The 13,274-nt window shown below is 41.7% G+C and overlaps 2 protein-coding genes across 2 annotated transcripts in view; one reads left to right on the top strand and one right to left on the bottom strand.

Annotated features, from left to right (window-relative positions):
- Nucleotides 1-3,731: 3,731 nt before the first annotated feature.
- On the bottom strand, nucleotides 3,732-5,561 carry LOC135155796 (uncharacterized). Its single transcript, XM_064106039.1, has one exon. The coding sequence runs from the start codon at nucleotides 5,559-5,561 to the stop codon at nucleotides 3,732-3,734; it is 1,830 nt and encodes a 609-aa protein (XP_063962109.1).
- A 5,223-nt stretch (nucleotides 5,562-10,784) lies between these two features.
- The window catches only part of LOC129270250 (uncharacterized), a 117,054-nt gene continuing 114,564 nt past the window's right edge, over nucleotides 10,785-13,274 (top strand). Inside the window, exons 1-2 of the mRNA XM_064106038.1 lie at nucleotides 10,785-10,833; nucleotides 12,073-12,183. Of these exons, the coding sequence (XP_063962108.1) occupies nucleotides 10,785-10,833; nucleotides 12,073-12,183 (160 nt within the window). The remainder of the gene's footprint in view (nucleotides 10,834-12,072; nucleotides 12,184-13,274) is intronic.

Here is a 13,274-nt window from a genome sequence, read left to right as displayed (position 1 = left end):
CATGCGGGTCGGGCCTCGACAGGCACTCACTTAGCACTGCTGGAAGCAGCTCATCACTTTCTTTTGAGTACAGCACAACTCCTGTCCCTTCCAAATGTGACAAGCCATCCTCCATCTCTGCAAATACTAATCAGTCAACACCAACAAGTCATGAATCTTACTCAGTCAAGTCTCAATCTACTACTACCTCTACAGTCACACCCTCAATAGTAATGGGAACCTTCAATGTTAGAGGTTTCAAAAGCTCTGAGGACATACTATCTTACATCTTACCAAAAATTGACTTATTATGCATACAGGAGCACTGGCTCCAGGACCACAACCTTGACTTCCTTCAGAAGGCAAGCTCTGAACATCATACTGTCAGTAAGTCTTCAGAAAGTTTGACAAACTTGAATATCATCAGTGGCGGCAGAGGAAAAGGAGGTGTAGCAACTTACCTTCGTAAAAAGAACATTAAGGAGTACACTGAAGTGCCATGTCAGTCATCACGGATATTGGCTACCAAGATCATATTAAGTGATAACCCCAGAGCAAGACTGCTGCTTATAAATTGTTACCTCCCTTGTGGCACTGCCTCTTCTGACCAAGTAGAGTATCAAACCTGCCTTGCAGAGATAACACACCTAATGGATAACCACCAGGAAAATGGACTTCCAATAGTTATCGCAGGAGACTTTAATGTGGACCTAGTGCATAAGAACTCCAAGAAAACACTTGAATACATGAGGAGCTTCATGTTATCTTCTCACCTGTCAAGCATGACAGAGCAACATTGTACTCCAGGTCAGTTCACCTTCCAGACTGATGATGGAAAGAAAAGGTCAAGTATTGATGGTTTTCTGGTACAATCAGTTGATCTATCACAGTATAGTGACTTGTCCATAAGTGAGGACATACCTTTGAATACATCTGATCATTACCTGGTCACAATGATTTGGAGTCCAGTGATGCCCTTAGCACACCAGGTTCAGGTAAGATCCTCACTTCATACAGCCAATAAAGCAAAACCAACAGCAAGGATAAAAATCAAATGGGATGAGGTTTCCAGAAGTACTATTCGTGAGTGTTACACAGTGCCCATTGAACTTGTAGCGGTGGATATATTCACAAAAATAAATGTGAGTGAACTCCCTCCTTCAGAGGCAGAGTGGGCTCTCCTACTTCTCTCACAGAAAATGCTTGCTCAATCAAAAGAATTTCCATACAGTAAACCGAATCGCAAGAGTCGTGGGAAACCGGAATGGAACGCAAATGTTTCTAGCTCCTACCAAGAAGCAAAGCATGTCTGGAAGTCATGGAAAAAAGCTGGAAAACCTAAGGGAGTACGCCTGCACAATAGGTATCTTCATCATAAGAAAGAGTTCAGGAGGAATCTTCGACAGTCAAGGGCACAAGAACACAGGAAGCACTTGACAAATATAGAAGATGCTTCTCTGTCAAACTCCAAACTGTTTCATTATCTGATAAAGAAACAGAGATCTGGGAATGGCTCTAAACCCCAAACGGACACTCTAGAATACAAAGATAGAACATATCAGGGATCTCTCATATCAGATGGATGGAAGCAATACTTCACAGACCTGGCAATACCACTGGCGCCCAGTTATGACTGTGAAGAACCATCAAAGCCATCTGCTGAACTCAAGACCAACACCAGCTCTATTCTGGAAACAGCACTGATCACTTCTAAGGAACTTGACAATGCCATCTTTAGCCTTAAGAGGGGAAAAGCAAGTGGCCCAGATGATATCAGCCCTGAACACCTTCTCTACCTCGGAGAAACAGCCAGGCGGCTGATTGTCTTGATATACAACTCATTCCTGGCTGCTTCATACACCCCGCAGAGTCTAAAGGATGGCCTTGTTCTGCCCCTTCACAAGGGAAAAGGGAAGAATCCCCGTGATCCAAAGAACTATAGGGGTATCACCCTCACTTCAACACTCTGTAAACTGCTAGAACTTGTCCTTAAACCTCGTATTGAGAGTTCTCTGTTACAATGCGATATTCCTGATGAGCTCCAGTTTGGGTTTCAGAAAGGACATTCCTGTCTCCTTACCTCATGCTGCCTTGAGCTGGTCCTCGAACTCAACACTCTTAGCAGGAAGCCTACTTATGTTGCCCTCCTTGATGCAGAGAAGGCATTCGATAGGGTGTGGCATAAAGGACTCTTCCAGAAGTTAGAGGACACAAGCATCCATCCCCTCCATCGCAACATGATTATCTCCTTGTACAATGACCTGCGCAGTCAAGTGCTATGGGATGGTAAAGTCAGTGCGCCCTTTCCTATTCTTCAAGGAGTTAGACAAGGGGGTGTCCTTTCACCTCTCCTTTATATTACTTTCATCGATGGTCTCATCAAACTTCTTCGTGACAAGAACATTGGATGTAGCCTTCTGGGGCGATACTCTGGACTCCTTGTTCTGGCAGATGATGTGGCCCTTCTTAGCTCATCTCCGAGTGAACTCCAGTGCATGCTAGATCAGACTAGTAAATATGCAGAGGAATGGCGGTATAGAATTAATCCTTCCAAGAGCTGTATTGTCATATTCAATGAAGGGAAAACTGCTCCTCAGCATCCTGCCTGGCATCTCGGAGATATTGTGGTGCAGACAGCCTCTTTGCATCCTCACCTCGGTATCATAAAGTCCAGCATCAGGCGAGACCCAACTGAAGACATCATCGCAAAAGGGCTAAAGACATTCTATGCACTAACTGGATCTGGAGCTTATACTGGGGGTCTGCTTCCAAACCACAGTGCCATTCTCTGGAAGGTCTACTGCATTCCCAGAATGCTGTATGGAGCAGCGATCATGACCCTCACCAAAGGAATGAAGAGAAGGCTTGATCAAGCACAGCAACAGTTATTCAAGCAAATCCTGGGCATCCCCAAAACTGCTGCTGATGAATCTGTATATCTACTGACCGGCCTCATTCCACTGAGCACTCAAGTGGATCAAGAGAAGCTCCTTCTAATAGGGCAGCTGCTTAATCTACCCCATGAACGATTTGAATACCGGACGTTCCTGCATGCTCTCTCCAGTCAAACCTCCTCTATCAAAGCCTGGCAAGATACTCTCAGTAGATACAAGCTTCCAGACCTCCACTCTCTCATCCTGCACCCTGTACCATACAGTCAATGGAAAAAGCTTGTGAAGTCTTCTGTTAATAGTATGGTAGTCTGCAAAACATCAGAGGCAGTTCAATTAAAATCCACACTCTCTTTCTGGAGGAGCATCAGCATCCCCCCTCCAAATCATCTATATCCACGCAATAGCAGTTCCAACTTCCTGCGACAAGCTGTAATGATCAGATCCCAACTGCTGTGCCAAACTTACCCTGTGCAGGCAAGACTTCTAACTATTAAAAAGTCTAATACAGCCACGTGCCAGCTTTGTAACAAGGAAGATGAAGATGCAGATCATTTTGTTGGATCCTGTGACTATTTACTATCTCACAGGGAAGACCTTCTTGCAAAACTAAAAAGAAGGCATATGCAAGATGAAATATTATGTCTATATGACCCCTTCAAGAACAACCATTATAGTAGAGTGGTACTTTTACCAAGCTCTCTTAATCTTCCTCCTTCAGTTTGCTGTCAGCTTGTAACAGATACTCTGCTATTTTTATATAAAATTCATATGAAACGTATCTCTTTCCTGTCCTCAATGAATTGATTATGTAAATTAACCTTCAAATGCAATGTACTGGATGGACGAATGGATTACGCCTTACTGCATCTTGGTGCTGATCTCCGAAAAAAGCGGAGGAAGAATAAGAAGAAGAAGAAGAAGAAGATGAAGCTGTTCTAGAAGTTTGGGTTTTATAAGCAACTCCAATACTTTGCAGAAAGTAGATGACAGGGTTATTCCTCTGTAACAAGAGGGATCAGTGAGAGGCTTACCATTCCCCTTGTGTAGTGGTAGAATAATTCCATATTTAAAGGCATCTGGAATGAAGCTGTGAGCAACAAAGGTGTTCATAATGACTAAGAGAAGATTTCTTGCCTTTTCACCACCAAAGAGCACATGCTCAGCCGATATCTGGTCAGCTCCAGCAGCCTTGTTCTTCTTAAGCTGTCCTATGGCTTTATCTAAGTCTGTTCTTGTGAAAGGTCTTTGGTTCGGAGTACATGTACTGATTACATTAGCCAGTTTCTCCACTGTATCAGTAATGGTTGATTGATAATTATTACCAGGGTTGGGCATGGATAGCATCTTGAAGTACTCTTCAAAACCTTGAATGGTAGCCTTTCCTGTGTAGCTCTTACCATTGACTATGAGTGTGTCCACAGGAGAGGCATCTGCACGAGATCTTCTTTCCTTGATTAACTTATAAAACAGCCTGTCGTCCCCTTTCTTGGCTCTCTCAATTTGTAGAAGCCGGCTGCTCTCTAGGTTATGCCTTTGTTTCCTGAGCTGCTTACGAAAAGCTGCCTTGTCCGATCTATATCTTATCCACAAAGGGTTTGCTTGTGATCTATTTTTGCCACCTAGCTTCCACTTCTTCCAAGAGAGTTTCATGGCCTTGTATGTTGAGTCAACTGATGTGCTCCATTCAGGTTTCTGACGCTTACGCTTCTTACCAGAGGCATATGGCAGATTTCTCATGCTCACATTCAACATCGCTTGAGATAATGTATTAAGCATGTACTCAGCATGTTTTCCTGTCAAGGAGGCTTCATCAGGTAGGCTGGACAAAAGCTGGTCACATATGTCGTCAATAGCTGTTGAGTATACCTCCTGAATCTCTTGCGAAGAGGCCTGGTTCCACTTGATACGAATATGGTTATACTTGTGGTTTGTCATGTTAATCTCCTGTCTCGCCTCCTTACATGGGTGCAAGTGGGACATGAATGAAGCTTGTATTGGCAGGTGATCTGAGGTATTGAGAGGGTCTTCAGGAACCACCATGTACTCGAAGAATGAGCCTACATTAGCAGAGTGAGTAATGATGTGGTCAATGTAGGATTTCTTTGATCCGTCATCACTCATGTAGGTGTAATCACTGGAATTTTGGTAGATCGTCATCATACTAACCAAACTATTCTCTGTGAGATAATGCTGCAATAGTTGGGCTTTCCTGTTCCAAGAAGAAGGCAGTCCTGTGATATCAGCATTAAAGTCTCCCATAAGTATTACTTTAGCACTAGGGTACTGACCAATTAGGGACGAAATTTCTGTCAGGATATCAGCATATTCAGCCTGGTCAGCTGCACTACTTCCAGAGGGCATATATACATTCACAAATAGTAAACTCCCAGAACAGTCCTTATCACAAATATGTGCACACAGCAATCTGTTGGATGTGGTATCTACAATGGCACAGGCTGCTTGAAAACGGCGATGAAGGAAAAGGGCTACACGACCTTTTCCACGACGAGTGAGTGATGGGCTGGACAATCCGTTATCAAAAGATTTGGCATAAACAATATGGGTGTCTTTAAGCTCAGTAAGTTTGTGTTCTGAGAAGCTCTGCAGCCAATGCTCCTGTACTGCTACAATATCAACTGATTCTAATAGTTTAAAAAGGTAGAACTTATTTGGTTCAAAACCTCTCATGTTGAACGACAAAATTCTTATACGTGGAGGGGATTGTGTTGATGGCTGCTGGGAGGAGTTGTGAGACTGGTGGGGCGAGATTCTTGATTCAGAAGAAGGGCATGATGTAGAATGACCTGTAGGTGACTCTGTATAAGGAGGCTGTTGACTTGTGGAATAGTTGGGTCTGACAGGACAAGATTTAGGGCAGCTGACGCTGCTCGGAGAATTATCGGTGCAGCTATTTGAGTGTTCCGACCGTGCCGAAAAACCTGGTTCGATGGAGGAGACATTGAGTTATCATCTGCACAAAACTTGTTGCCAATTACACTGCTATCTCTCCTTTGTGTGGGTATGGAGTGATTAGAGTATACCTTGTTCCTGTTCAACACGGTTGAGTAGAGGGGGTAGTGTTCCTGTGAAATAGTCGGAGGTGAGGGCTGCTCTGGTGCCAATGAGGGTTGCGGTCTTGGCACCTCTGGTCTTTTTTCCTGTACTGTATGTGACGTCCTGTTCCTGTTGGTCTGGGTTGGAGGTGAGGGCTGCTGTGATGCGAATGAGGGTTGTGATCTTGATATTTCTGGTCTTAACGTATGCGAGGTCCTGTTTCTGTTGTTCTGGGGGTTGTGATGACCAGGTCTAGATGGAGGTGTAACTCTTAAATGGGCTCCTGAACCTGTGGGTCTCTGAGTATTCAACCGAGTTCTTTGGTTCTTTGGTGTAGTACACTTCCTTGTTGGTTGTGGCGGAGAGGGGTAACCCCCTTCATGGGATTTTCTACGCCTTCGTTTTGCACCAGTTCTTTGGCTCCTCATCTGAGTCGGCTCCGCATTACAGTCATCACCAGAGAGATCAGAAGCTTCATCCCAGAGGGCTCCAAACCTATTACTTGTGGTAGTGGGAACTGAGTATTTGTCGTAAGTCTTCTTTACATACGGATCTGCTGTAGTCTGTTCTTCACCAAGTACCTCAAGGCCATTGTTAAGGCACAAAGCAGTCAGATGGTCACAACGACATTGAAGAGATTCTAAGGTAAGTCTCAGTTGCTGATTACTATGGATAAGAGCCCGATTACCTTCACTGAGCTGACTCAGCTGACGCCTAACTGTGGTAAGATTATCCTCTGCCTGAGCTAGCTCCTTCTTTAAAAACTTAACAGAGCTCAACAAAGCTTCATTATCTTTCTGCAAGTTCTCATTGACAGTTCGAATCACCTTAATTTCTTGTTGCCGGTTGTTGGCAATACCTTCCAGTTTAGGGCACACTCTACAGGCAGGGGGAGGAGAAGAAGACTGAGTGGATGCATCCACCAGTACACACCTTTCCTTTAAATTTGAAGATACATGTACCTGCGTAAACGCATCAGCTACATGTAGTCTAGGGGATCTTTCCATTATGTTTGAGGTTGTTTGTGTGGACTTATGCTCAGACAGGCTACCCAAGGTTGAGGAAGGTCCAACATTACAGGACTTACATGTTCCAGGAGTAGAAGCTTCTTCCAAAGTCCTTAAAACCTGCATAATTGTTACCTTTGGGTCTTTCGGTGACTGACACACAGTGGCACTGCTATCTTGAAAAGTGGACTCCTTGGAATTAGAGACCGAATCACTTATATTAATAACAGAGCTGACATTGTCAGAGTTCCCACTTGGAGAGTCACATACATGTACAACAGGAGGAGGTGAGGAGCTCCGGGATACCTTTCCAAGAGTAGGATTTTGGTCCAGATTAGAGCAAGCTGAACAGACATAGGATAATGATTTGTTGGCAGAATGCTTGGCTAATTCAGTTTCAGAGAGATGTGAACATTGGAAATGATACCAGGAGTTACAGAGTTCACACTCAATAGTATCTAGGCAGGAATGTGTCAGGCAGGCCGGACAGAGAAGCTTACGGTCATCTTCCAAGCAAGGACATTCCTCTTCAACATCTAAAGTGGACGCTCTTGTCTCATCTGGGTTCCTTCCCTTTGTCTTTGTAACATCTATCCCAGCACTATTGGAGGACACCCTACTTTTTGACGAAGAAGCCGATATTGCCCTCAGTGGAATCTTTGACTCACTATGTCCTGAGGAAGCAACTGCCTTTTGAAGAAGTTCATGAAGATGTGCGTTCTCCTCAGAAATAGAGCGGCTGCCCTTATCAGCAATCTCCTTCAGGATATGAGGGAGATGGTCTTTGAGAAATAGACTAAGGCAACCTCCATTAGCAAGGATACGACTTGAAGTATTATAAAGGTTGATCACATACTTGGTGCGCAGACCAGGGTTTCCTGTTCTAGCAAGCCGATTAGTGATGCGAATAGTGTGCTCCACTTGAAAGCCTTTCTTGTCTTTGATATCTTTTATCTCAACAGCTATTTGTGTATTTCTGCCTTCTAGATCCTTAAAATAAGTGAACATACAAAGTTTAAGAGCTTCATACATTGCTGTGCTACATGTGACAACTAATTGTTTTCCATTGTCTTTAAGTTGGAATATTGTTTCCTTATGACATGAATCCATCTTTTTCCTGATGGCTTTTGTCTCATTGAGAGAGTAATTTCGAGTAGTCGCAACATCTTCACTCACACCCACGGTTGAATCCAGACATGGGGATGAGCAGGCAGAAATAGTACTTGTTAGTGAAGCCATGATTATTTATAATATACTCGAGATGTATACAGTAGCACACAGAATGTTTATCTCGGAGCCTCTGACAATGGTGACCTCAAAGCATCTGCTTTACATGTACGTACAGTATGTGGATATAGCTTGCATAAATAAAGGTCAGAGATTTCCTGGTTTATTGATACAAAGATGCACACCTACAAGTAGCTCAGGCAAATGAATGACAGGTAATAACTGGCTAGTGCTTGTAAGGAATTAAATGAGAGGTAGTGTGAGTAGTAACTCCCAGGTTACTGATGTCCTGTTGCACACAAAAAAGCAGCTATAGTACTGAAGTGAAGAAAAGTTAATACACAATCTATGTCAGTCTGAAATTTGCTTCTGCTGCACAAAAAATTTCTGGCATAGACGGGCGAAAGACAGAGATACTGAATGACATTGATCTAGCACAGTTCATCAGTTATTAGTTTCAGTATCACACAACAGGTACTACTGGACTTCACATGTACATCACATTCACAGGGAGACGACATGTACGGAAAGACATGTAGCAGGCAACAAGGGATTGACGGGCTCCACAGAATAAATAATATAGGAAGATGTCTATATACATGTAGCACAGTTTATAAAATGTAATACTCTGATCCGGTAACACGCAGTGTCACAATAATAACATTAACATTACATGTAGATCTACATCACAATGCACAGGGTGACGAAGCAGGGAAGAACATGTAGCATGCAGGGGTACAAAAGGTCATTGATGCTTTTTACTTCACAGAGTGAGTCACTACATCAAGGGGCTCCAAATACAGACACAGGATCACAGGTAGGGTACAGCTAACATTAACAGCACAGTAGTAATTCTGTCTTACTTTATAGTTACATACAATTTAACAGAGTCAAAACATTGACACTGACAGAGAGGTAGTAACAGTAGAAATATAGCTGACTCACTGACACAATTGCATGCACTGTACAGGACTGATGACTGATGTAACAACACAATTATTACGCAAATTCTATACAATACCATCAGCTCAGGATAGAGAGAAGACCATAGTAATGATGCCTCCAAGTCCAACTGCAAATGAGCTTGTAAAAAGGCCCAGTGTATGTGTCAATGCTGACCGATGCTTTGCTAGCCTTGGGCTTGGCTTAGGCGACCGGCGTTACCATGCAGGGGCAGTAGATGTGAACAGAGCTGACATGGATATCCATAGGTGGGACAGTGTAGAATCTGACTGAGCTTCCCGCATATTTTGTGAATGAAATGGTGATGTGAATATCCAACAAAAAGAGTAAGTTCATGGATCCAAATGAAAGCAAAATAAACTATGAGCAAATAAAATCATATAATTGCGAAAAGAAAATGAAAATATGAGAAAAAGTGAGGAAAATAGGGAGCTCTATTGGATTGTACGCCCTATCAACCGCCTGGAATCTGTACCTAATCTAATGAATCTGTACCTAATCTAATCAACATCACAAAAACATGGCGGAGCTGCTTGAGATGACGAAGCATAGCAAAAAGTAGCACTGTCTCCAAACATGATCAACTGCTTGGAGGGGCGAACCGAAATATCGTTCTGCTCCATAAATGGAGCCCCAGCAACAATACTGTGAGAACCACGCAAGTAGTCATCATGGACTACCACACCATCAAACCAAAGTTCACAACCATCATAGAATAATGTGAACTGAGTCACACCCACAATGTGGGTCTGATCGACGAGACTAACAATGGACACATCATCAACAATGTATTCATCAAAACCAAAATCATCAACAAGAATCTGGACACCAATATCATCTGCTACAGATTCAGTGATTAAATTGAGCTGTGATCCGCTCTTCAATTCAACATTAATCCGCGAATTATCAATTGTGCGGGCACAAAAACAAGGTTTATTTAATATCTGCCTGCTAGCAGAAAACTGGCGCAACCCTGATGGTTGCGACGACCTGCTAGCCGCATCGTGAACGGCTGCCGCGGCGGTCAACGCGGCCCTGGCCATGGTACGGTATATGTGGGACTACACAAATTTATCTTCCGACTTCGGGAAGTAACCCAACCTCTCGTCTACCACCGATAATATAAAACACGGTGTGCCTAGCCCCAATTTACAGGGTGAAATTAACTTAGGATGGCTTATTTATTTTCGATGGGTGGATAGAATCCAGCTGCCACCACGCCAAGGGTTAATAAGATAAGACTTAAGTAAATAAACTAGACAATTTTGAGGTTACGTGTGACTGTCTTTAATGACCATGGCCAAGAGACCAACACTAGATGGCGCGCTTACAATTTGCGGTTGCAACATCGAATCATCATAGTACAACATACTGGCGTTGTGGTAATAATGAATAGTGAAAATTACTTCTTATTAAGCGCTTTTTGAAAAGTGACAAAGTGCTGTAAAAATGACAAAACAAATATATACAATCGGTAAAAACTTAAAATAAAACTGCACAAAATGAAACACTTCTTGCAATGTATTAAAACAAATGAAATTTAAGCATCAATAGAAGGACACTGTCTAAGTTTTGGGGGTAATCTATTCCAATATTTTGGGGCAAACACAGAAAACTACTGATTTGAATGTCCGGGGGATGTGAAAAGGGATATGTGATGATGACCAAGTGTTGTACATTGATTGGCAAACTGTTAGGAGGTCTGACAGGTATGGTGGAGCTTTGTAATGTGATAGTCAGAGACTTATGCTTAATTCAATTTGTTACTTTCAGCCAGTGTAATTCTCTTATCAGGGGGGGTTGTCTGTGTATAGGATGGTTGACAGTAAATGACCTTTGCTGCTTTATTCTGTAAATTCTGTAGACGATCTAGGTTCTGAGAGGTGACACCATTATACAGAGAATTACAATAATCTAATCTAGATGTAACCAGCAACCTAACAGCAGTATGACATGTGTCATCGTCAATAAACTTTCTGATTCTATTAATATCTTGAAGGTGATAGTTAACTGACTTAGACACGCTCGTAACTTGATCTGACATTGTCATATGTTTATCTAGAACACAACCAAGAATACAAATAGAGTCTGATGGAGAGAAGGTATGTTCATCAATGCTAAAAGAGGCGTTTTGAAGAGTACGATAATGCATTGGTGACAAAAATATGATGAAGTCCGTTTTCTCACAATTAATGTGTAGCTTATTGATTTGCAACCAATTATGGATATCCCTCAAACAGTCAGATAGTCGGCAGAGAGTCACATCTGCCTCATTTATGTTGAATTTAGCATACATTTGGTACTGAAACCCATGCTCTTCAATGATATTTTTAACAGGTTGGAGATATAAAGTAAATCATTTAGGACCAATCACTGATCAATAATAGCCCTATTTGGACTGTTGATTTAACTGGTTGGAAAGTTATAATATCAACTGCTATAACACTTTTTTCAAACTCAGATTGCAAAAAGATTGTATAGTGTGTACGGGGCTTTACAATCAACCCTTCAAAGGTGTTTAAAAATAACCTTTAATTTTCATCATCTATGATATGTTGAAGAAGAAAATAAGGGGGGGGTGGACTCTTCCAAGTAATATTTAGGGCATTAGGCCTTCATATTCAATTGATTGATTATATTCCAATCCTATGAGATACTGTATGACCCTTTTCTATGATTCTTCAATTATTCAGCACTTTAAGATATTGCTAATTTTACTCATGCTTTCATAAATACATAATGGAATACATTATCACAGTTTCTGTTCAAACACTTTCCATTTTCAGCAGAAATCCTGCAGGTGCCTTTTCATCATTAATCCTCATGTTTAACCTGTTGACTACTGAATTCTGTTTGTTCACATAGGCATTGAAGAGGGACCAACCGGGTTGAGTAGGCAATGAGTTAATTATTTATCAATAGACATATTTGTTTTGGCTGCATTTCAGATATTTCAAGATACTACAGTGATGTTCCTGAGCTGCAGTGCAGATTTGAAGATGTCCAGTGCGGATGGGAACAAGTGGAAAAACCCCGTGATAACTGCGATTGGTATCTCAGTGAGTTTTGATAATAATAGTAATATCCTGCTTATTTATAGCGCTTAATGCATCGCGGCATGGGATGTAAGGTATCTTGTCAAAAGTCAGAGCCAGCCTTTTGCGCAGGAATCCCTCAGGCGGCCTGTCTTTACCAATTCTCACACTTCATCATGGACAGAACAACGGGGAGTGAAAAGAGGAATGGTATCTTTATGGTGGGATTCCTGCTCAAAGAGACAGCACATACTTTTAAAGGGGAATCCAGCCTTGGTCATGAATCTTGTGTTGAAAAGGAGAAAAATTATTAAAACAGAATTGTGAAAGTTTGAGAGAAATTGGACAAGCAATAAGAAAGCTATGGCTGCGTTAAAATTGAGATCCCTATAAGACTGTAAATTTCAAATTGGCAACTGGGTAAGTAAATTATGACAAGGGCGAGGACAACTTTCCCATAGGCCATGTACTTAATTATTAGGGATTTGTGGTTTTCTCCCAAGTACCCATTCCCCTGGGGCAGTAGTTTGATTATATCCCAGGTAGTACATTGGTTTATATCCTCATGAAAGAAAAATAAAATGTGAAGTAAAACTTCTTTTTTTTTATTACATTTTAGCCATTCTATGTATTGGAGTACATGAAAGAGTAGTCCTCGCCGTACATCACTACGACATCACTTATGCGGCCAATTTTAAGTCTCCATGGATATGATGATTACCAATTTTCTTTTAAATATTCATAGCTTTCTTATTGTTTGTCCGATATTGTTCAAAGTGTCACCTATCAACTTGTCTGTTTTTAGATTTTTCTCTAAAAACAAGTTTTTATTTAAGTTGGATTCTGCTTCAAGATACCTAAGCACTTAAAAAGATATATTATTAGCCTGGTCATCAGATTCTGGCTTTTACAAACACAGTGTACACTGAACACACAAGTATTTGGTCATTTTGGGGTTGTTTCTTTTTTTATATACACTAAATCCACTCCATGGGGGGCTTCACGGGAGGAACATTATACTTCTGTTTATTAAATTGATGAATGAGCTTTGTTGAAAATAGAAAAATATGCTTCTGACAGAATAGGAGCTATGCTGTATCTCTTCCTAGCGTATT

This window comes from Lytechinus pictus, chromosome 10 (assembly GCF_037042905.1).
Source record: "Lytechinus pictus isolate F3 Inbred chromosome 10, Lp3.0, whole genome shotgun sequence".
NCBI lineage: Eukaryota > Metazoa > Echinodermata > Echinoidea > Temnopleuroida > Toxopneustidae > Lytechinus > Lytechinus pictus.
The sequence above is the reverse complement of the archived record's forward strand: the minus strand, read 5'-3'. Positions and strand labels throughout refer to the sequence as shown.

What these genes read in the sequence shown, in the direction of transcription:
- LOC135155796 (XM_064106039.1), bottom strand. Translation starts at nt 5,561, where the DNA reads ATGAGAGGTTTTGAACCAAATAAGTTCTACCTTTTTAAACTATTAGAA.